At 30.6% G+C, this 25,830-nt stretch overlaps 2 protein-coding genes across 3 annotated transcripts; one reads left to right on the forward strand and one right to left on the reverse strand.

Annotated features, from left to right (window-relative positions):
• Positions 1 to 664: 664 nt before the first annotated feature.
• Positions 665 to 3,874, reverse strand: RpL30 (ribosomal protein L30). The gene is made up of 5 exons (XM_074127715.1): positions 3,733 to 3,874; positions 2,614 to 2,713; positions 2,466 to 2,527; positions 1,845 to 1,990; positions 665 to 904 (listed from the first exon to the last, which is right to left on the reverse strand). The coding sequence occupies exons 3-5, from the start codon at positions 2,484 to 2,486 to the stop codon at positions 724 to 726; spliced, it is 348 nt and encodes a 115-aa protein (XP_073983816.1). The 5' UTR covers positions 2,487 to 2,527; positions 2,614 to 2,713; positions 3,733 to 3,874; the 3' UTR covers positions 665 to 723.
• A 94-nt stretch (positions 3,875 to 3,968) lies between these two features.
• Positions 3,969 to 24,334, forward strand: Ythdf (YTH domain-containing family protein). Of its 2 annotated transcripts, XM_074127701.1 has the most exons (9): positions 3,969 to 4,140; positions 4,243 to 4,267; positions 4,656 to 4,726; positions 8,720 to 8,891; positions 9,812 to 9,979; positions 10,101 to 10,295; positions 11,032 to 11,396; positions 12,717 to 13,388; positions 15,225 to 24,334. In XM_074127701.1, the coding sequence occupies exons 1-9, from the start codon at positions 4,117 to 4,119 to the stop codon at positions 15,282 to 15,284; spliced, it is 1,752 nt and encodes a 583-aa protein (XP_073983802.1). In that variant the 5' UTR covers positions 3,969 to 4,116; the 3' UTR covers positions 15,285 to 24,334. The 2 variants fall into 2 exon arrangements, with proteins under 2 accessions (XP_073983802.1, XP_073983803.1); XM_074127702.1 differs by lacking the exon at positions 4,656 to 4,726 and having other exon boundaries at positions 4,020 to 4,267.
• Positions 24,335 to 25,830: the final 1,496 nt, after the last annotated feature.

A 25,830-nucleotide genomic window follows, 5' to 3' on the forward strand; every position in this document is an offset into this window, starting at 1 on the left:
CCACAGGTCATTTGATTTTAATTTAATATTTAATAGATAATGGAACAAGCATGAATAAATGGGGTCTGAGATCTAAGTTTCATTCAACTTGGTCCGATTCCCATGCCGTATTAACCGCGTTTATTTAAAGTAGATGAAAGCATTTTTAGCAAAAAAACATCTCAAAGTATGCTGATATTGAAATATCACTAAGCATTAAAATTTATTACCCCAATGTGAATCTAAGTTTTTTGATAAAATTTCTTAACCTTGCTTCATTTTAAGTAAAAATGAACAAATAATGGATCCGAGGTTCAAGATCTTGCAACATTCTTAGTTGACTTCCATTAAATCTTATTTGTGTACATCAGTCAATATTATGCAAATTGTCTCAGCTTTATCAAACTTGAATTACTTCACTAGAAAATATATGCTAGGCAGCAGTCTATTTTGATCACGAATACCGTTGTACGCATGAGAGGTCTTAAAATGCCTCTCACCTTTGGACTTAAAATTTCATGCCCTGAACATTACCTCATTGAGATCCATTCCTCCAGTCAATCAAATCGATATTTAAGACTGTAATGTCAATGCAAGGAAATGTCAGTTTTTTGGGAGCAAAAAATTCATGTAAATTTGACTTGACTAATTGGGTTGTTGCAGAGAAACGGATAGAAAACATAACTCTTTTTTATTTATTTATTTATTATAAAAACAATATGTCTTCACAGTAAAAAAAAAAAATTATTGCTGTCCTCCTTCCGATGGAATAGATCTGATAATATCGGAGTCACCCGGATCAGTAATGGACAGTGTGCATACCCTGAAATATTTTCCACAGGCTGTGCCCAATTCAGTGTTATTACCAGAATAATGATGGACTCCAGTTTTAGCTAACATCGCGTAGTACTCTATCTCCGACCTCCTAAAATAAAAATGTATTCAATAACACTCAGAGTATATGTACTTTTAATATTTTAAAGCACTTATAATAGTTTCAGATTAGCTTTATAATCACTACAATCAGCCGGCCTTTCCTATCAAATTATCGGTTTCATCATTGGTATAAGTACTGCTTATGATGTACGCACATTTTATTTTTTTTTGTTGAGCTGGACAAATAGATGTCAAAAATTTCGTTTCATGGAGCTGCTTAACAATTGGCACCTTTGTTAACCAAGTAATCAACAGTTTAACTCTGCAGGGCCAAACTCAATTTACACGCGCATCTTAGTTCGGCTCAAAATAATAATTTAACCAATTTTCTTCATAATGTCCTTCAATTACTTAAAAATTGAAAGTTAAAATTATTTCAATCAAAAAATGTCAATGCCCAAATTCCCCAGTCATTACGAGATATATAATATATACCCCTAAACTTTGAAACTGTGAAGTATTCCAAGCAGAAAAGTTATGTAACATTTAATAGTGTTTCCCTTAAATGACTAATAGGTTTGACGAAGGTTACTTCGTCGATATTTAGAAAGGACCAAACTATTTAAGACATTCTGTATAACTTATTAAATCAAAAGAGAAAATATTAGCTTTGAAAATTAATGGAGATAGGACGCACGAGAAAAATTTTCACTTCATTTCTGCTGTTAAAAAGACTAGCAAAAAGTAATAATGCCACAAACATCGATCAAGCATACTTATTTATTACTAAATACGCGAACACTAAGTGGACGAGATATATGCGTACATCACTTGCAGTGGAAGACATAAAACTACTTTATATATGAATATATAAAGATACTCACGGATCTGAGGTTAATGAAACAGATCAGTGCGTTATGATCATAATAAAACAAAATATTTGAGACTACTCAATAAGAATCTTAAGGATTCTTATATCTCAGCCTCACCTCAATGATGGAGTATTCTTAGCAATGATGATTAGCCTTGCCTTTCCTTGCCTCAAAGTTTTAAGTGTCTGCTTAAACCCTAATACATACTTTCCTGACTTCATTACGAGGGCTAAACGTGAGTTTATGCTTTCTAAAGCTTTTTTCTGCAACACACAAATAATATTACAATAATAAATTTGTCTAAACTTACGCTCTGCATATTTTAAAGCTGAATAAAATAAATATAACATGAATTTGCAAATCAGCGAGTTGTAATAATCATTAGGTATCAGTCGGCACTTCCTATCAACTGCCAGTATCATCATTCACGCAAATTCATGTGATTTTCCTTTTCGGTATTACTCCAAACCAAAAAATAATTTAACCTTTTATTTCACCCCATGTCCCATAGTAGGTAAAAAAAAATTTTTTGAAAGAAAAAATAAAATTGTACCTATACGTAAGTATGAATAAATTTCAAAAGTTCAGTCTTTCGAATGTTTAAAAGAAACTAAATAATTTTCAACAAAAGTGATATATGTAGCTTTAAATTGATTTTTGATTAATTGGTAATGAATCACAGAAAAATAAGATGTTTTTATAGTTAGCAGTATTATAACACGTGGTCTGTAGGCTTACCTGTTTCTTTTGTGCTACCATTTTCTTTTCTTTTTTTTCTTAATCACACCGAGTACCTAAAACTAAAAATTAACCGTTAATGTTAAATCTTTAAAATTAATAATGCAAAAACATATTTATACATGCACATTATATGCTCTTTACTCACATTATGTCACGCCACACGTACAAATGGCTGTACAAGTACACTAGTAAAGAAAAGTCGCCATATGCAACCAGAATAGCCAATGGATAAATTAAAAAAGTCCCTTAAAATTAAAAATAACAAGTTATTCCTTGACAATTTAAAAATTATTTTTCATTCTTATTGAAAATACTTTAAACATATATTTTTTTTAAATTCATAAGGTGTAATAAATATATTTCAGATATTAATATACATTCATATGTACATTTCTTTTGGTACAAATTCTCGGGTCAACCTCTTGCTACAATTGTATTATAAGCAAGTAACAATTAAATAAATACATATGTATGTATATATGTATTAAAACTTTTCGGATGAAATAGAGACAGAATCACATCCACACTTCTTAAGAACTATTAAGAACTTAACGATCGCTTCCAAATCTCAATAAAATAACTTTTTGCAGAAAGTTGTTACAATAAATGTTATTAATAAATAAATGAAACCATGAGAATATGTAATTACTTCGGGAACCGATCGAGAGTTAAATGGTTTTCCTCAAATATCTAGGAAATGCTTTAACATTACTTTTTCTTTCAGCATCAAAAATGTATCTTTCTAAAATAACAATTCAGAAGGACATTGGAAGTTGTAGTTTTCAAATAAAAATGTTAGGCATTTAGATGGGTAAAGTTTAAAGGAAATCGTTGCAGCAATTTTTGAGAATGTCGACGAAAAACTAAAAAATTGCTTCAGGAATAACGAACTACTGTTTGATACCAAGGCAGCAAAAGAACCAATACAGAATTGAGTTGTCTCTGACTTTTTGTTTTTGGGATATTCCATGAACGCACGGACACATGTTTTTCCTGTTGAGGAGAGCTCACAACATGTATTATTTATGAAAACGTAATTGGAAAATTTGATAGGATTTCAACAAAAATAAATACCATCATAAAGTGAGAGCAGGGAAATAAAATTCTCAGCCGGCGTCGCGGTTTATTTCTAAATACTTCAAATTCTGAAGAAAAACAGCAGAAAACTAGTCAATTTTTATTGAACAAAACCAACATATCACATAAATAGGACTGCAAAAATAAAAAATCGTTCAAAACATCGCACATCAATTAAGGTACTTACAGCAAGTACACTTAGACGACCCTTTTCCCAAAAATAAGTACTCAAATAAAATATCACCACTAACAAAAAAATATCTAAATATATTCCATACAGTTAAGTTTAGGAAAAATTTGTATATTACTATGTTATGTACCATCAGCTGCTCACTAGGTTAACTTTGGAAAGTGACGTTCCCTGCGCTTGCGTATTTACAAAACTTAAGATATTCGCCATATTGCTAGAGTAGGGAATTGTTTTTTTTTTTTTTTTTTTTTTTTTAAGGACTTATTTTATAGCCGGTGGCTTTATTTTTGTAAAGTGTAGAATAATAAGTGTTATTCGATATTAGTGTATTTCAAATAAGTGGACTGATCCAGTTTCATAAATTGGTGTTCGTAATAGGTAATGTCAGCAGGCGTAACAGACCAGGTAGTGCTCTTTAGCAAGGCGCAGTAACTTTTCATTAGCAATTATTTAAGATGTTAAAGTTATATTTCTAATTTTTTCATGAACTATCACACCAATATTCAGCGGATGAAAGGTCAAGGGAACCAAGGTAAGATGTTTTCATTATGATTCCATTTTAATGAAGTTCATTATGTTCTGTTGAATTGTACATTTGGTCACTTATCTCTTCCATATATTTCCCTTTTTCATTTCATACAATAGGTTTTGCTTAATCGTAAGACGTTTGTATATAATTTGGGTATAACTAGGTTGAACTGAATCATATGATTGATGTTTTTATTTATGTTTTAGACTTGAATACATTACGATTATGTTATGTCAAGATTTTTGCGTTTTGACAGCCATTAACTGTTATAGGGTTGGTTTGTGGTGCTTTCGTTTTCCAATATAAATCTTTATCTTTTTCTATCTGTCCCTTTTATAAAAATATTTATGGAAAGCCTTAATTTTTGTAGTAATAAACTTCCTTCTGTTAGTTGTGAATGGGCCGAAAGAACACGTCAGTGAACATGAAGATTTCGATACATGGAGGGCTCAGCAACACCAGGTGAATTACCTTCCAGTTATCTTAAAGCATTTAGCATTCCTGATAGAAATTTTATTTCTTTATCTATTTTTTGAACAGTTTATTTGAATCTTAATCGGATTAAATAAAGAGAAGCATTTAATTGTGTCATACTTGCTTTTCTGTCAAATTTCTTGTAGACTTTTTTTTCTTATATGTTTTTGATATTGTTGAAGACATGTTTTTTATTTTAAGATTAGTAATTTTTCGTCTTCGAAAACTACTCGTACTGGTTTAAAGTTCTTCAGTTAGGATTCTTTTCTTACTACATAATCCCAAAAATGCTCACTTATTTTTTCCCCCCTATCTCTCCTTTTATTCTCAATTTAGTGAATTGTTAAAGCATTTTTATGTTTTAATATTATAAGATTCTAATAACGGGCAGTTTCGTAAGTGAAATTATTCTTCGAAGAGAATGCTAATGTTAGGTTATTTTTGTTGACTAAAAAAAAAGTAGTTCTTCATTATATTAACCAAGGGAATAAGAAAAAACTGTACTGACAAGCTTTCTATTAAGCGCATGAATTGTAGTTTATTTACAAAAATCATATGCAAATTGGCTCGTTTTTTCATGATACTGATGTTAAACAGCTGTTTAATAATAACTAACAGTATTTAAATGGTAGTCGTGACCTCACTTCTATTTTTTTACAGACTGCAACCTGGCCCGGGTTATTTATTTATCTTTTATTACATGAATTTAGTCTGTAAATTCTAATTTGCTGTTAAATTTTAATTTAAAATCAATTTTGACATAGGTATACATACGTATCATTATTATTATTCATGTAGCGTTTATTACATTTTGAGAAGACCCAATATTTTTCTAGGGCAAACATTTTAATTCACTTTATATTTTATTCATTTTTATTACTAATTAAGGGTGCTGAAAGGCTCTGAATCCAATGTAGCTCTTTTGTCCCCCACAGCCATCTAAGACCACCTGAAGCAGCCTGTCCTACAGTTTATAGCTTCATCAGATATCACCGAGCTCCAATTTCTCCAGACTATAGTTAACTAATGTTGATGAAACTAAGACCTCTGTTGTAATACATTGCTATAAGCAGTAACTCATTTTGTTATTGCAAGTAGTAATACGTTGTTTCCCCATCTTCCTAATCACAGTTGTGATATTTAGACTAACCATCTTCCTATTTTGTGCGAACTATTGGCCACTCAGACATTCAGCATTGTTACCAAAACATTAATTGCCATACACTTGAAGAGACTATATTTCCATTACTGATTCCCTCTACTCACATTTAAGTCTAAATGCAATCTCCATAGCTTCTTTTACACCTACATTCTCAAATTTTTATTTTCCTGTCACAAAATTGCATTGTCAGGTACCTCAGAAAAGTTGAGTTAGCCAAATCTTCCTACTCATTCTTCTCCTTCTAATCTCTCTTTTCCTAGATTTCTGGACCGGAACGTCCATACAGTCTGAAGAGCTTCACTTCACTTTTGGGGAAGGCTATTACAATCCTACTAACTCTCTTATTTTAGAATCAGCAGAACCTTGGTTTATCCTTAACTTCAGCTTGATTTTTTGAAAAAAAAACAACTAATTTCTTCCTACCACTTCTCCATCAGACAGAGCATTCAGAGATTCATTATTATTTTTTTCTTTTTCATTGATTCAAATTTTTTGTTATCAAGAATGCTAAATGAAAAAAAGTATTGCAATCTATCATACCAATTTTTATTGATGTGATTATTTGGTTCTAGATGAGAATCATTGTATCTCATTAATAAAAGTATTGGTGCTCTTGACGTATTATCCTCTCTTAAATTAAATTTATTTTGTATGAATTAAGTTTCCTACAAAAAATGGTAGTCTTTAAAATGTTAGCTACTTCTTATCCTTGTTGAATCTTGTTGTAGCGCCCGAACAGTTGAATCACTCTCAAAAGAGCCAATTATTCTTGTACTGAATCAGCTCTCTCCTCTTTCTCCGTTCAATTTCTCCATAAGTCCTTCCTCCCAAATTATCTTTAGGCCTTCTTCGAGGTTTTCTTCCTCCTCCTGAGCTTCTTTTTGCGTGATGAGTGCTTTCCATTTACATTAGGTGGCCGAACCATCTAAAAATTAGTTCTATTACAAAAACTGTGCTGTGTTGATATCGAGTCTAGACCGTTTCTTATGTGACCCTTCTACTTTTGACTTCAATTCATCGAAGAGAGCTTATTTTACAGCCCTTTTTTCTATGCGCGCTTGTAAGAGTCCAGGACCCTCAGGAATAATAAGTTAATCTGGGCCGAAACGGTTAAAAACGACCATGGAAATCTCTACCCTGTTTTGAAAGAAAGCCTTTGTTTAATAAAAGAAATAACAGTTCTGCTGCCAAATAACATGCTGTCCCTATTCTTTCTTTTTTCTACCTCTGTCTTTGTGGGAAGCTCCTAGTTACATACAATTTGTCGACCGCAACAGCCGGGTAGTCTAATAGTTTTAATTTAAAAATGAGGAAAATCGCAGGTTCAATCATACAAATCGTACATGTATGGAGGAGAAAAATTAAGAAAATTCTCTGGTCCTATCAATTGATTTGTCACCCCTCTTAGAATTTTGGTTTTTTCATTTTAGGGAAAGATAAAAAAAAAAAAATTTAGGGCCGTGTGTGATTTCGTTGCTTTCAATGAAAATTTGTTTTTATAATATTGGTACCCGAAAGTGTAATAAAACCTAAATTCATCTATTTGATTTGACGGACAGTTTTCTGAATAACGCTTTTTGTAAGTAAAAACGCTTTTTTTCTTAAAGTAAACGTTTTAAAACTGGAATATCGTGCCGTTATGAAATTCAAAGGTTTGCTTCTAATAGAATAATAAAGTAGAAGCGAAAATAAATAAATTTAGTGCGAAAATATCTTTACTCTGCTATCAATATTAAAAAAAAATACATAGTTTAGCCCACTTGATGTATAAAAATTGATAATACCTGCTTTCTGAAGATTTTCAGAACAGAAAAGTTGCTTATGGACAGTACAGTAAGCATTAGTCCAGCATTTTAATAAAAAATATTTAGATTATGTTATTTAGTGAGGGCAGAAGTTTAGATTTAAGGTTTCTTTTAACATGTGTGAGTGATTAGGTTGGTCATGTAACGGCAAAGTGAAATGAAATAAAATTAGATAGATTTCAAAACCCAATTTTCCTATTTAAAAAAAAGCTTGTAGAATCATAAGCCTTATTTTTGCAAATAGTAGAAAAACAAACCCAGAAATAATTCTTTCGACGAGTTGGTTAGTCTCACTTAGCACCTTTTCTTTCTAAACACATGATCTGAATGATGAATTACTCTAGAATTTTTCGAAAGATAAATAAAAAAAAAGTAAAGTAATCGCCTATTTTTTCAGGCGGGGCTTAACGTCCAACTACCATTTACTAGGTGTCGTGGACGGAGGCGAATAGCAAACGTACTATTTCTTATTGTTACTATTTCTCATTTAACCATTAAATAAAATCCAAGGCCAAGACCGGGAATCGAACCCAGTACCACAATGCATATTAGCTTTGCAGGTCTCGCCTCTTAACCGCTCGGCTACCGTGGCGCCTGACGAAAGATAAATATTTGAAGCAACTAAAGTTCAAAGAAAAAAGTAAATGTCAATTTTTAATTTTCGCTCAGCGATTAAAATATAACAAGAGTATGAAATTTGCATTTATACAGTGTGCATTTGAATAAAAGTAATTTCTTATACAAATTGTTGTCTTATTTTACTTTAAAAAAAATAATATTAGGCGCATAAACTTCTGAGTCATTAGGCATTTTTCAGTGCACTTCCTGGCAGTGTTCTCTCGTTATAGACAATCTGGCCCCCCACCATTCAGTGAGCTGTTAGAGTTTGTAGGAAATAAAAATTTATGACAGCAGCTAGTTATAACTATTTTTATGAACTTATTAATTTGTTTTGTTTCTCTTATTAAAAATATTTGTTCCTATTAATTACTTTTTTTTTCTATTCTTATTTAGAATTATACAGCACCAATTTCTACAACAATGGCATCCGATCCGTACATGCCAAACTACTATGGAACATCTTTTCCTTATCAGGCTTTCGGCGTGGGAGATGGCACTTGGTCAAATAGTGATCCAATGACTTTCTTAGGCGGATATGGAGGTCAAATCAGTCATGATTCCTATGGTTTGTTTTTATTATTTTTTATAATTGTGATTATTAAACAAACAGATTATACTAAGTATATTATTTTATTTGGTTTGGTATATATTTTTTTAATTTTTCTTCTTTTATCTCGTTTAAAAGTGTGATTTAATACAATTAAAGTAAGTTTTAATGTAAGAATATGCTTACATATAAAGAACACGTCTAGTTCTTTTACAGTTATTCTAACCTATTAGATTCTTCATAATAAAATAGGAAAAGAACCCAGTTATTTATCACTGGTATGTACTTTTTTCTTCGTGGACACATTTTTGAGTTCTTGAAGATTTTTACTGCTTTAATCCGGCTTGTTGTACTACCCAACTTTTTCTTTCTAAGATCGTTGACTTATTTACTGTACGGGTTCATTCTAATAGTAGAGCAATACTGTTGTAGGTAGCATGATGTCCTTTAGAACCAAACTTTATATCATTAGATAAAGTTACAAACCAAAATGGTAGATAGATCTAACAAAAAATTATTTCCGAGTTCAAATGAAATCCTAGGCGATTGTTTTTGAAACTAGAAATAAAACTCGAAAAAGTAGTTCTGTTACAATTGCATTTCCAAAGGGTTGATCGAAAGTATGTTTTAAAGGACTGCCTTTCAATTTTCACATTTTTCGGAATATATTTTTAACGTGATTTTTTTTATTAACTTAGCAATCTTAACTTTGAGAAGAGCTTTATACGGTAATTGAATAAACATGATGAATGGGATACTTGTTAATTATAATTCAGGGAAACAACGACAAAAAGATTTATAGAAATTAGTTAAGGCTGAAAATTTCTTAGTGAACCAACTTGAATTAAGTAAATTAGTTAGTGCAGAGTGGGAAAAAGTTTAAGGTAAACACTGTAGATTTGTTTCTATCTTTTGTGAAGACTTAAATATTTGCACAGGTATGGATGGAATGTTTGGAGGTGCATTTGGCCAGGCAGCCGCACCTGCCACAGGGTTCAACTACTTTCACGGCAATGGAGATTATTCAACTTGGGGAAGTTCTGCCGCTATGTCAAGAAAACCCCACTATGATGAATACTATCGTCAAGGTGACCCCATGTACCCTGGTAAGCTAAAAGTTTTGCTGTTTAGTTACTCATTTTTGTAAATTGTTGGCCATCAATCTTTTTTAATAAATCGTAATTTGGTATGATCATAGCGGATTTTATTCTTTTTAATTGATTAAAGGTGGAGAATCTTTGAAAAGTATAGAACATGGTATGCAAGGTCTTGGACTTGCGGATCCAAAAGCTGAAACTAAAGAAGTTAAAGATATGTCCACTGGTAGTCAACCTAAGAAAATGACATGGGCAACAATAGCAAGTCAACCAGCTAAACCTCAACCGCAAATTGGATCTGGAGGAATCAAGAAGAAGGGCCCAGGTAATTAACGTTACTGATTTTTACATTCATTTTATTTCATTCAGCTAGGTGCTTATTTTATTTCATTCTTATATTTTCTAAATTTTACTTGCACATTGAAAATGAAAAACCAATCAATGATTGGTGTGAATTTATTCAGTGCTATCTATATACCCTTTCTTCGTGCCTTTCATCACGTAGAGTTCTTAGCTTTCATCTTTCACGCCAACATTTCAGCGGCTTCACTCAACCCTTACAGTTAAAGTTGAATTCAATTTGCACATGCTTTATGGATCCCACAAAGTAAGGAATGCAGCAGTAGGTGGGAATTTTTCTGACAGTTGTGGTCTGTAAGCAAATTAGATACATTTTATAATTTAAGTTTTACACATTTATGTAGTTTTAGATGCATATTTTATATTTTTGACCATAACAATGAAAAAAGTAAATTATTTCTCTTAAAGTAATTTGTTTTAAATCAATACAAAAAACAAAAATGTAAAGAAAACATATTAACGCCTTTAAATTAGTTTGGAAAACCAACTTCTCATTTTAAACCGTTTAATTTTTTAAAAAAATCGGTTTATTACAGTCAACGACAAACTCATAAGAAGAATGCAAGTGTCATATATTAACCCTATTGCAGATTTTATAAGATATTCCCAAACATATATTTAAAGCAAAGCAATGTCGCAAAGAATGGTTTGCGAGTTTTCTTTAAGAGAATTCCCAAAAAATTGTATCTTTTTATGTACAGGAATGCCGCCCCCACCAATGGTACCTGGTAAGCACAACATGGACATAGGTACATGGGAAGGAAAAAACGGGAGCAGCTCTATGGGAGGTGTTAAAGGTGGAGGCAACACCAACCCTGGCTTAGGAGTCGGTGGCGGAGGAGGAGGCGGTGGAAATATGGCTGGAGCCACTCCGGTAGGTATGGCGGCCGTCGCGGCCACCGGAGTGACGGCAGTTCCTCCGCCGCCTTCAATCAGGCCAGGCTGGGGTGGACCCGTGAGAGCGCCAGCACCAGTTCCACCAGTGCAGCAATACCTTCCTCCACCGCCCACTCATAGACATCCCGTGCCCATCGTTCCACCTCCACAGCCTCTTCCACCACCCCAGGTAATTACCTAATAATAAATCATTTGGGTAATTGTTTATCAATTGATATACTCTTATCTCCTTATTTAGAGGTTCTCCAAAAGTAATGCTGACTTTTGAAAGTTGTATTTCCGTTAATGCAACAACAGCCCCCAGTGTTACAACAACATTTGTTAAGAAAGAAAATGAAGTAACTATAGTAAGTAAAAATAGTAAGAAGCATTAATAATTAAAATCCCTAGAGCGTCAAACAGTACTTACTCCAACGATGAAACAGAAGAACTCTGTTCGGAGGTTGGAATCGCGCTGAGAAGGCTCTTCGCGCCAACAGCTTCAGATTGTAAAGCCCCATAAATTAATTTTTTGTTTCCGTTGTTCTTGTTTTTATGTTATAAGACCTTAGCAACGTAATCTGTGAGCCACTGTCAGCAGTTATGATGATGTAGCTCAACATTAAACTACACAAACTTTTTTACAATACCCTGAAGAAGGTAGTAAAATTACCGAAACGTTGGTATAAAGCAACAAAAATTTGTTTTTATTTATGACCGCACCTCGATATTCCCCAAAATCATAACTATGAATACAACTTACTCTGTTAAAATAAACTAAATGAACCTTTAATTACAATTGTAAAATAAGAAGACAAAACATTTAAATGATAATTTACAAGAATGTATACAACCACTTATTTCGTAAAGATGAAATCAGTTCAGATAAAAATGTTCAAGATTTTCATCATCTGATTAAAAAAATTATGCAATTTTTATCTGGTTTAACTTAATTTGTCACCATCAATGTGCAGTTTAATTCGGTAATTGGTCGTAAAGCCCGCCTGAAAAAATAAAATAAAATGAATTTCTTCACTTTTATATATAAGAATCATTTAACGCAAGATGTTTAGTGTAGTATTATTTTTATTATTATTATTGTTGTTGTAACGTAATTGATTAATGATTTTTCTCAGTCAAACTTGATGAGGAAACATATTTTCGTATTTAGATTAATTTTGGCATAAATAAATGTTCAGTTTATTGTACAGAAGTTTAAGCATGGTAAAAGATTTATCATGATGATCAGCTTTTAGATTTACTTGTGCACTCGAACGAATTCTGTTTAAGAATTTTCTAGTTCATTCACCTGAAATTACATTAAATGACTTAGGAAATTTAAATTTAGACTAAACATTAGCAATAGAAAAATTACCTAATGATGATTCAAATAATTTAGTAATTTTTTATATTTTTTATCAACTCTCAGATAAAGGCATTACTTATAAAATGATTCTATATTGTCAAGTTAGTTTAAAAATTCTTTATTATTAAATTTAAATTATTTCAGCCTATTGCCCAGATGCCTCCACCTCAGCAAATTATGCAGGCGCCTCCGTCATCCATACCTTCGCATCCTGTGTTAGATGAACTTAGGATTAAAAACAACTACAATCCAGTCGATTTTGACATATCAGCAAAAGGAGCGCGGTTTTTTGTCATTAAATCCTATTCCGAAGATGATATACATCGTTCTATAAAATATGAAATCTGGTGTTCGACAGAGCATGGTAATAAAAGGTTGGACCAAGCATTTCGCGAGCGTGAATCAAAACCAAACGGTGTAGTTTATTTATTTTTTTCTGTGAACGGTTCTGGCCACTTTTGTGGTATGGCGCGTATGGCATCTGCAGTGGACTATAATGCATCGAGTTCGGTATGGTCGCAAGATAAGTGGAAGGGACAGTTTCGAGTTAGATGGATTTATGTGAAAGATGTGCCTAATGTACAGTTGAGACATATACGTTTAGAAAACAATGAAAATAAACCTGTGACAAATTCGCGCGATACACAGGAAGTGCCGTTTGAAAAAGGAAAACAAGTGTTACGGGTAATGCATTCTTACAAACACAATACATCAATTTTTGATGACTTTGTACATTATGAAAGGAGACAAGAAGAAGAAGACTCAAAGAAAGAAGCTACTGTCTTAGAGTCTTCACATCCAATTCCACATCATAAGGTGAGCAATTTTGTAATTTACAAAAACATTTATTTTGTTCTTTAATTCTCTGGCTTCCATAGAAGCATATACAGGGTGACCAGAGTTATATGCTCTTTTTATTTAAACGGTGGGAAATTTCGAAAAAATAAAAAACACGTATTTAATCATTTTTAGTCTAGTTTATTTTCAGTGATAGACCCATTTTTTTAAACCCCCGTATCTCGAGATACAGCATCCAACTTTGTTTTTTCAAATGGAACGTTATATTTTTTTTGGCATATTTTTATAGTATTTGAGCTCCTAAAAAAAAACAAAAAATTTTTTTTTGAAATCGGTTAGGTTTTTCAAAAAGTGCTTAGGAACTCATTGTCCCATCCAATGACCACCTAGATCTCTGGACTTGACCCGAATGGACTATTTTTTGTGGGGATATCTAAAAAATTAAGTGTACAGTAACCTTAATCCCATGGCTTCAGTCGATGGCTTGAAACGTCGAATAACTCTAGCCTGCCTAAATCTTGACTTCGCCACATAAGTGCCGCTACAAGCAAAGCGTGGGAGTCCAGAGTTTTAGCTTGCCTATCCGTTAATTGTGCCCAGTTTTAACAGATTCTTTAAAAAAAATAACGTAATTTTGACAATAAACTGAAATTTATTTTTGATATTTTAAATTACCATAACTTTTGAAAAACCTAATCGATTTCAAAAAATTTTTTTTTGTTTTTTTTTTAGGAGCTCAAATACTACAAAAATATGCAACAAAAAATATAACGTTCCATTTGAAAAACAAAAGTTGGTTGCTGTATCTCGAGATACAAGGGTTTAAAAAAATGGGTCAATCACTGAAAATAAACTAGACTAAAAATGATTAAATACGTGATTTTTATTTTTTCGAAATTTCGCGCCGTTAAAAAAAAAGTGGGTGGAGCATGTAACTCTGGACACCCTGTATAGCAAGTATTTTTTCTTGAAACTGAAGTTATAATTTTTGTTGCAAATGTGGTTAAAACCGCAGTAGTGGATATTATCACTATGTATAAAAATACGTCGTAGAACGTATGCTTTTTCCATCCTTAATCGGTTTCAGACTTTTTTTTCAGAGTCTGAAGAGTAGTATGAGAATAAAACATATTTGAAGTTAAATGTTTTACAATAAACTGATTAATCAGCTTCTGTTAATAGACAAACATCTCTGTTCTTTATGGCCTGAACGAAAGCGAGAGACATTAGTTCGGATTCAGATGGCAGGCTTCAATCCTTAGGAATTATTTGCGAGTGTAGTTATATAATATCTAAGGATATATAACGGAATTGTTCCCAATATAAAACTCCCTTGCTCAACTCTGTTACATATTGTGTGAATCTTTATTGGGTGTCCCAAAATGTTGTAGAGAACCTTACCATCGCCATGCTCCTACATTTATTCTTTTGTTTACATATGAACTATTTTTATATAATTCGTTTTGTTCTAAGTCTTTTACTTTCCTAATCTTTTGGCCTCTTGGCAAGGATTAATTAATTAATCCCTTATAAGGCGTTTCATAAACAATCTTTTAAAGCCTTTTCACTGGTCTAACCATCAAAGTTACCTCCTCTTCAATTTGAATCACCCTTCCTTCAGGGCAGTTACAGTCCCAGGTAGCCTTTGGCAATCTACAAAAAATCTGCGAGAAAATATTACTCTTCCTGTTCTCTTGACCTGGAAAAAATTCAGATTTGTTGAGGCTGAGGTCTTGCCTTGTTTATTGTGATAGTATTCTTCCTGTAAACATTGATAGTTTTTGTTTAAAGTACTTTCTAAAAACATAAGTCCAATTTATTTCATTAAATTTTTGTTTGTTTTATTTTGTTTAGGAACATGATGGAGGGCGTAGCGGAAGAGGAGGGCGAGGCGGTAGAGTAATTAAAAACTAGTGAATGAAAAGGAAAATAGGGGAAAAATTGGATGTTCTAATTAAATAATAAAAAAAAAGAACAAAAATAGAGCAGTGAACCTGTTATCAAACTCTGCAAAAATAACTCTGCTTACAACAGAAATGCAGTATTGGTTTATTACAAAAAAAAATAATAATAAAAAGAAAAAATTGCACTCTTCTTTAGTGGTAACAAAAATACTTTTTTGACTAATTTTAATTAATATCTTTTTTTTTTGGTGATAAATTTATTTATTTTTTATTTTTTTGGTAATAAATTGTAAAATGTTGACATTTTTAAATATTATAATAGTCCAGTGGTTAGTTTAATAATAAAGAAATAAATAATAATAAATATCTTTAAATATTATTAGTTTGGTAAAGCATAATTAAGTAAAAAAAAATATATTTAATATCTAATCTCCTGCCAACTGTATTTCTGTATCCAATTAGTTTAATTTGGTTTATTACTTCATTGATGTTTGATTATTAACATAGGTAGTAGAATTTTTCAGAATATTTTTATTTTAATACAGTAATTAGTATTGTCACCATTTCATTTTATAGTTATCACTTTTTTTGCTTCTTTTAAAGAAATATAAAAATTTATACCTAAATATATTTAATATATTATATTTATATTATACTCAGCCCTTAGACGGTAAATACATTTTTACTTAGTTTTATTTTTAATCAACTATTCATTCATTATTAAAAAAAAGAAAGTTTATTTTGGATTTTGAGGGTTTATTATAATTGCTATAATTACTATTATTTCATTATTTAAGCGTGCAAAAGAAATCAAACAAAGGGTTTTTTTCTCTGTTTTAGAAGAGAATTTTTTGGTAGATATTGTGACTAATGGCTGATAGGCTTCTTCATTTGCAACTAAATAAATCTCACTTACCGCTTTGACATTTGCATCTTTTTTAGAATACATTCTTTTAAAGTTCATATGTAAAAGTTTTTTCTCTCTGAACATTTAAATAATGTGAACATTATTACACTTAAATTTCGTAGAATAAACTTACTTTATTCTAGTAATTAGTTAAATAAATTTACTAATATCTGAGGATTTGGGCATGTTGTCAGTTTAAAATCAGTTGGCGTTTGTAATAAAATAAATTTTAAAACTTAGATAAAATTGCTAAAATATATTAGATAACATTCCGGTCATTTTAAAATGAATTTGTCATTTAATAAATATAAATTTAAAATCCATAAAATAAAAGAATTACCTGAAAACACAATATTGGGGATTTTATACGTTTCAGCTTCATTATTATCTTATTTCTTACCGTCTTGGTCTAATTTCATCTATCTTCAGAGATTCATACAGTAAGGTTCATTTTAGAGTTCATTGAGTGAAGAATATTACAAATTTCAACAGTGATAGTGTAATTTTTTGTATTTAGCCGCCGATATTAATTGGTTTTGCAAAACTAATCATACTTCCAATTTTCTTGTAATGCTGTTAAATTTAATTAAATTTTTTCCTCTCAATTATGGCAGGAAACAGCCTTTAAATAAAGGGAAAACCCACTTTACATCTCTCATTCTATTTTACATCATTTGGTCTGCGTGGGTATCTTGGATAGCCAGAGTAAAAGATGCACACTTTTTAAAGACAATTTGTTAATGAATGTAAATTGGAAACTGGTCAGTATGTTTTAGAAAAAGCAAGCTATAATAGTTAAAATCATTGATATTTTTAGAAGCTTTAAAATTTATAAAATGGCCCATAACTAATCTGGTTTTTAATTTATCTAGCCTTGAATTGTAAGGAAAAAGATGTTCGGCAATGGCCAGAGGATGTGTTTCTAAAACTTGATGTCATATATTTCAGCTACAATTGGCACTTTTAATCAGGAATTTTGTGAATTTCAAAGAGCTACATGATTGGAATAAATTTGATTTTGTTAGTGAAGAGTGAAAAAAATTTCACAAGCTTGAAGCTACACCACCGCGCCCCTATCCATTATGGTATCCAATAGTTAGCCAGTTTAGAGCACCACACTTTCAGTCCTGCCAGTTTTATTAGGCTAGAAGGCCTTCTGGGTAGAACTTGAAAGCACTAATGCGTTTTCTTCGAGAATCCAGCTACACAATAGCCCTTCATTTACTAACTTGAAAGAATTCAAGGATATGTGTGAATTGTAATTATCTGAAAGGAAGGATAAAAATTGTTGCTTACTTTTCCAATCTGTGTAATAACGAAACTGTAATTACTTTGGAAGATTGAAGATTGGACAATTTAGATCAAGTGATATTTGTGGAAGAGATTTTTAATAACTAAGTCTTAGCGCGTAGATCAGTGTGACTTATTTGTTGCTAATGAGATTTACTATCACATTATTTTTGTCACCTTACAACTAATTATCTTGCATTATTATTCTACTACCAGATATTGTGATATTTTTCAGGTTATTTCATCAAACCATACAAAAAAATGAAAAATAACAATAAAGGAAACTGCTTCTTATAAGTAAAATAAAATAATAAAAAAAAAATATATAAAATTTAAATTGTTATAAGTAGATAATAAGATAACCCACCTTAGAGGAAAATTAAAACATAATAATTGTAAAACGCAATGTTTAATGCTTGAAATTATTTGGGAACAGTTAGTGTTGCCTACTTGATATTTTTGCCCTTTCTGCATATATACATTTTATTTCAATGAAACAATTTCGCGCTTTTAATAAAAGTTGAATAAAAAAAATATGTATGTATTGTGTCCATTTAAAAAACATTATTACTGAGTTAAAAACAATTAACTCAAATCTGCTACAGAATAAGGCTTTTTATTCGTACAGATTAATATTGAAAGAGTATAAACATCTGAACACAATATGTAAATTGTTTCAGCGACATTTTTAAATTATTAATTTTTGTATGTGAAAAACCATAATCGTGAACTACCACATCTGAAACAAAATTTAGATAAGAAAGGATTTTGAAATGAATCCCATTAGCCGAACTTTTTTTAGCCCAAATATAATCCATTTTCTCGGTTCTTGCTGGTAAAAGAAACCATATGAGTTTAGAATTTTTGATAGATTTTTTTTATTAATTATTTGTGAAAGGTCAGTTAAATATTTTGCTTTTTCTTATTGATTTGTTAATCAGTTTTTAGGAAAATAATTAAATAAACATCAATTTGGCGATTGGCTCATTAAATGGATTGCTTCAACATTTCAATGCTTTTTGCAATTCCATGGAAAGTTGATGTATTTACAACGTTTAAATACTTGATTATATTAATTACAAACGCTTTCTTAAAACAAAAATTGGGTAAGAAATCGCACAAAACATTCAATACAAGATATCAATAACTTAAAAATGTTGCTGTTTTCTTAAATTATCTTATCAATGTTTAAAATAATTTTTTGCAGTGGTATTCACAATTTTGCTCTATTTGATTATAAAAAACCATTTATTGGATGTATAAAAAAAAAAAATTGGATACATTTTTCATCCCAGATTGCAATTAACTTAATTCAGATTAAGAATAAAGGCCTTCAAGTTGTTTCATTATTCACTTAAAATTTCGTCTTTTGTTAGACCAGTTTTATTTTGATTTTTTGAAAGGATTTATTAAAACCACACTATGCTGGTCTCAGTTTTTTGTTACTATTCCTCACCGATGTTTCGATTTATCTCGATTGCCTTACAACTGACATATACATATAGATTCGAAAATCTACATGATTTGTTATTAGGAAACTAAATATTTTTTAGTTATTTTATGTTATGCAATTATTGGTTGTTTAACATGAAGTGGCCTCTTAAGCCTTATTTAAAAAAAACTTTTTACTCCTAATATAACTTATAAGTTGTTAATTTCTTCCTAGTGATCTTTTTTTATGGATTAATTCCTTGGAAGAAGCCCATGAAATAACCAATTTTTAGTTGAGTTTTTTAAAAATGAGAGACCTTTGCAGTTGAACAAATAATTATGTGCTGGATAAAAAGTAAAAAATTACATTTCTTAATAACGAAAAATAATCTAGAAACAATCAAGTAAATAATGAAGCCGAACGAGATAAATCAAAATTTTGATTGTGGAATAGCAACAAAAAACTGAGAGAAGTGTGGTTTTAATTTGTACTTAAAAAAAAATGTTTTCATTTAATAACATTCATTATTTTTTGTCAGACCAAGACAAAGCGATAAATGATTTGCTAAAACCAGTAGTCTTTTGTCCTAGCGCTTCAGTTCATTCGGTTCGACAAAAAGGTAATCTATACCATTAATGTTTCCATTGTTTTTTAATTTAACCTTTAGTTAAAGTCTTCGAAAGTTATTAGTAAACTTATAATATGGCGTTTCAATGTTAGAAAGATATTGATTAGATTGGGACTAATGTTTTTTATATTTACAGTATATCAGCAGTTTGCTATTTGCCTCCCGTCTTTGTCAGAAATCCTTATCCATAGGGCGAGGTATTCCCGATTGAAAATATAAGCATTTCTTTAGCTAGTCCCAGAAACATTCCTTGTTTTAATTATTATCATATTTTTTTTTATAGTAAGGATTGTTTGTGTTTTTTAAGGTTATTATTTTGAATTAATTTTTATTCCAAAATATATCTTTTACTTTCCATGCAACTAGTAAAAGTGTTCCATTAAATGATGTGTTTAGCTATATAAGAATCTCTCATTAACGAGTTTTGGAATTGACTAGACACTTTATAACTAGGTTAAAAAAAAACAGAACTTACAGAAAAATATTTTCTTACTCACCATAAAATAAGAAAAAAATGAATGTTTTGTTAATTTGACCAAGTTTCAAATGAAACAGTCTACAAATTCAGTGTTAAGATTTATATAAAAGTAGCCGCATCGAATTTTGTGTTAGAATTAAATGGTAGTAGTTATTAAAAGAAATCTCTTAACTGATAAGATGATTATTTATTTTTCCTTTACTTCACTGAATGGTCAAAAAGAACAAGAGGTCAGCTCTTGATATTAGCTGATTTCTTTGGGCTCATTCGCGCTGATTTCCTTACAAGAAATGTGATTCTGCAACATTCTACCACTGAACGCAACATTTATCGCCAGTCTGGTCACAGATTTTTAAAGTATTAACAAAAATTATCTGTAACATAATATATTTACGTAGATGAACAATTCCAATATATAAACAAATTGAGCAAAAAAAAAAGTATTAGGTTAGAAATTTTACCGTAACATAAGAATTCACATATAAATTTAAAATTTTTGGAGCAGTGTTTTTTTTAAATTGTTCTATTATTATTATTTTTCTTTAATAATTGTTGAGAGAGGAGAATTAATTAATTTTCTTTTAAGCCACATGTTGTAATTATTATTTTTCATTTTTTCTGCATAATCTCGAATTTTATTTTGTTTCATATTGGGATATTGTAGCCAACAATTATTAGGTTTACCTAATCTTAAAAACTGTATATTTTTTCTTTTCAGCAATAATTATTGTAGAAAAAAATGAACTAAAAAATCAGTGCAGTTTTTGGTTAATTGATAGATTTAAAAAAATGAACATTTGAGTTTTGGTGTGGGACAGTAATTTTTTCGTTTTCCAGTTTTATGTCAAAAAAGTAAATTCATTCCAAGAGTTAAAAAAACAAAACAAAAAACTGTGAACCTGTGAAGATTGTTAGTGAATTTTTTGATGGTTTATCAGGAGACACTTAAAAAAGTTAAAATATAAAATTGTAATTAAAAACGTAAATAAAAAAATTAAAAACATTTTAGAGTGTTAAAAAGTGGACTTCTTTTGTGAATTTTTTAAAAAAAAGTTTGTGCTGAATAGTGGAAAAAGTTTTTATCCAAGACTGGCCAAATTTCTTCAAGTTTTTTTCTGTATTTTTTTAAAACAATTAAAAAAAAAGATGGACTGGTAAAATATTAAAATAATTTAGTGGATTGGGGACTCAAATAATAATAATAAAATATTTTTGTTAAAATTAATTTTAAATAAAAAAAAGAAAGAAACAATACAGCTTTATTTTGTTACAATAATTAAACAAAAACATCTCCTGATGGAGCGAAAAAGGCCCATGTGTGTATATTCGACAGAAAAACAGTGTTAGTTATTTTAAAAAGAAGCGCAATTGGTAGCGACATTTTTTTTCCTCAATGCTTTTAAAGTAGATATAAAAATAATTGAATTTAAAATTGATTGTTAATTTGATCCATCAGTTATGTCATGTAATTTCTTTGTAAGTTTTAGATGAAAAAAAAAACATATTCAACTCTGGGACTTAATGATACAAGTACCTTTAATTTCTGTTGGAATTATGCTGCTAAAATATCTCCTGAAACTTTTGTAACATTGATCGACATCATTTCTTAATTTCTGTCATATTGTCAGAGAGTTCCAAAGCTGGCTTCAGAGTTATTCTTTGATGTTGTTAAGTGAGGTAAAAAAAACTTGTGTCTCGGTGTACTCGATGATCATCTCTATTCAAAGCTGCTTCCTCTTCAAACACACCTGCATCAATAACATCATTTCTTCCCACCTAAGACTGGAACGACTAAATCGCTTGGTTAAAAATTTAAATTCAGTCAGGACTTATTTATTTAGGCAGATCATGGCTCCCAAATTTCACAACAATGGCTAGTCGAACGCATTGTGGCAAAACTGTTGAAGAAGCTAAATATTGTATTAGTCCTTTTTCTTCAAATGTAGTACTCGCCTATTGCGCCGAAGATTCTGCACCTTTTTTATCTAAAACACAGTGAAGCCAACAGATTTGAACTTGTCATGTTCCAGATTTCGAAGCTGTATGTGAGGTCAAGTTTAATTAGTCCTAATTCTAAATTTTATAAATTTCGTTGCTCTAAAAAGACAATATTTAGTTATTTATCTTCTATAAGTGTCTTAATTTGTAATTTCACTTAGCTATGAATGGTCGTCATTTTTTACTTTTAAACAATCGGTTAGTGATCGTCGGGATAATTTTGTTTTGTTTTGAAGATATTGTGTTGCAGCTTGGTTGACTATGTTACTCTATTCTGCATCCTATAACGTGGGTTAACCTCTTGTAAATCTACGTATTGCATCCTTTACAGAAAAAATGTTGCCAACACTACACTGAGAGTTTTCCAAATTTTTCAAGTCTTTTTTTTCTTTTTTTAAGATCTAAACGGAAATAGATACACCTAAAATTGATTCGATATTTCACTCGTCTGTTGGTTGGTTTTGTAAACCATTTTCTTTTTTAAAGTCATATAGTCAGGCGTTTTAGTTCCTTTGAAGTTTTTTTTTTTTTTTTATACATAGGCATCTAAGAATCTTGAAATCTCTATTTCGGGCACAAGTCAAGAAGATAGATAAATAATTAAATTACCCTAAGTAGACTTTTTTATCTTTTAAGAACGTCAAATTGACTTTCTTTCCAATGCTGTCTCTTTATATGTTCTCACTTTTATCGTTACAACCGATACGATTTGTGCATTTTCGCTAAAACCAGCGGACTTCTACAGCATTCCCATTTTAAAAGGCTGGTGTGGATAGTGGCTATAAAAAGTTTGAGACTGTACAACTAACGTTACAGCTTACAAGTCCACTCTTAAGCCCTGTGAAGAGAAGAAAAAGAACCTTTTTTTCGAACATTTTCTGGGCTTTTACCACTCCTTTATGAGTTCATTAATTGAGAGAACGAGGCTCTGTAAGTGGTGCAATACTCAGATAGATAATTTTCAATAAAGTAATTGTTGAAGGTAAAGAATCATGTGACATTGAAAAAAGAACATCAATGAATTTTTGCCGTAAAACTATTGTTCATTATACATTTGGTTAAAAAAAGGAAAGAATTAGTTCGGTTATGTATCATACGAGTACTTTGGTCTCTAAGCATAAGTAGTATTTATTTATACTGATAAATTATAGCGAATGTCATCGAAATAAAATCATTTTGTTCTTGCTTTACTTTTGGTTTGTCTCTGTGTTACTTATCGGTGTAAGAGAGAACTTAGCATTTTAATTACGGAAAGAAAATCGGAAACTAGATAAAGCAGTAACAAAGCAAAGCGGCTACGTGCAACTAATCCGTATTTTCGTTTGCTCTTAATTGAAGATGTATTTAAAAACAATAATGTTGATTTAAAATCGTTCTTTTTTTAAAAAATTAATCGTAAACTATGTTTATTTTTGTGCAGACTACTTCGGTCATTTGATAAAAGCCAAATAAACGTGCTTTCGAACTTTTCAAAATTAATGTAAAGAAATCAGCAACCACGGCAAATTCATTATGTAGCAATAATTGTTGAAAAGCAGTAAATTTTTTTATTTTTATTTTCAAACCATGTAAGTGGTTTGATTTAAGCATTTTAACAGATATTAAAGACATTTGTATCATTGTGTTCCCAATCTTGCAGTCCGTTACCAGAATTTTTTCTTTTAGATTTCAAAATTTTGTGTTATGAGTGCCTTGTATTATAATGATTAAAAACAAAAAAAATCTGGGAACCATTTCACCTAATTTTTTCTTTTAAAGTGATTAAATAAAAAATAATAATTTGTCTGATTAATAGTTATAAAAATTACTGTGTTGGTTCTAATAAAAACAAAAAAATAATGTAAATTTTATTATATTTGCCTCTAATCTCATCTTTAAAAAAAACCGTATATTTCAATAATTTCTCAAACATGTTTTGTTACAAGTTGTTATTTGTATTGTTACTTTATGTATAATTTTTCTTATGTTGTGGTCCATTATGTTACACGAAAAACAAAAAAAATAATTGTACACGTTCAGTTTCATTTTTATCTTAAAAAAAAAGAAAAAGTTTTTGTGTGCGTAGTATGACTGTGAATTGGTAATTTTTGTGCAGTAATTAAAACTAACGATAGTCTCTTTAATAGTTTAAAGAAGAAAAAAAAAAACGAAAAAAAATTGACCTAAAACCTTTTATGGCAATATCCAATTTGACAAATTTCTTAAAGTACGAGATGTTTTCATTTAATTGTTCTTGAAATTTTACAGAAGCAGTGTCATTGTTGGATTTAGTCGACCAGAATTAATTATAAAATAAAAATTTAATTCTTATACTCATAAAAACTAAATCTATTAGCATTATGTGGTATTTAATTTTCTGCGAAAAAAAGAATACCTATTATCCTACAACATCACTGTTGCTCAATACCTTATTAATTAGTTCCTTTCCGATTTGTAAATTACTCCCTCCAATAATTGAATGTGCTCATAGTTCCAGCTACAATGCTGGAAGTCAATCGAGTTTGTATTATCCTGTTTTTTTTTTCAGGTTTTTGTCGTCGTTCGGAATTTGCCAACTGAATTCTTCAGTCTTCTGAGATTTTTTTTGAAGATGGCACCTACTATTTTCTTTGAACTTTAACTTAAGTGCAAGGTTGAAAATGTTTAGGAACCTTAGTCATCTTCTGACAATGGAAGATCTATAAGAAGTGAGAAAATATAAAGAAACAGAATTGGAAAGAGAGTCAGTTTGACGTTCTGATAAAAGATAAAATGTCTGCTAAGGGTAAATTGAATTATTTACACAACTCAAGATTGAACAAGAAGAGTTTGTAAAGCATTGTGTTTCTTCCTGCGGGAGCATCTCCAAAGCCGTGACCTTTTTAGAGCAACGAAATATATAAAAAATAGTCTTGGAATTAGATTGACCTTACATACGGCTCCGAAATCTGAAACATGAAATGTCCATATGAGTTGGCTTCCCTAAGTTTTGGAAAAATATGCGCAATGTACAAGTCTAAGGGTACGTTCACAACGGAACTGTGAGTATAGATGATAGCAGAGATGATAACTGATAGAGTGAAATATAATCGCTGATTAGTGGGTCAACGGAGCTGTGATACATGCAACATATCGAGTAGTGAAGAAGAGTTTTTCTGTTTTTAGAAAATATCATGTACATCCCATAAATAAAAAACGAAGTACTTTGGGTGACCATTTATATAAGGAACTCCGGATCTTTTTTTTTTTTGTGAGGATGGGTCCACCCACATTCGACTATATTTTAGAAAAAATAAGGTCAAAATTAAGAAAACGGAAAAATTGTCATGGAAATCCTATAACCATAGAAGAAAAACTAGTGATTACTCTTAGGTAAGTAATGGTTTTATTTAGAAAAAACAAATAAATACCCATAAAAATAAATGTAAGCACGATTTAAAAAACAAAATATTGTTTAGAAGTAAATAATAAAAAATAATAAGTAAAGACAGCACTAATTAATTTTTCTACGTCCATTTTGAAGCTACTGGAGTTCAGCTAGCAGAAAAATGAAATATTTAATTCTATCATCTATGCTCGTTTATACCAGCGCGTATGAGTCACTAGTCGCAGCTTCGTTTTGCACGCTCACATTCGAATGTGTTGTTTTTCTTCACGCGCTGATGCATCACTCCTATCATCTATGCTCACAGCTCCGTTGAGAACGTACCCTAAGGCGACACGGTAGCCGAGCGGTTATAGGCGAAACCTGAAAAACTAATATGTATTGTGGTACTGGGTTCGATTCCCGGTCTTAGGTTTTGGATTTAATTTAATGGTTAATAAAAGAAATTTACAGTAAAGT

The sequence above is a fragment of the Rhodnius prolixus genome, unplaced genomic scaffold (assembly GCF_049639745.1).
Source record: "Rhodnius prolixus isolate KJV_2025 unplaced genomic scaffold, Rpr scaffold_9, whole genome shotgun sequence".
In the NCBI taxonomy this organism is placed as follows: Eukaryota; Metazoa; Arthropoda; class Insecta; order Hemiptera; family Reduviidae; genus Rhodnius; species Rhodnius prolixus.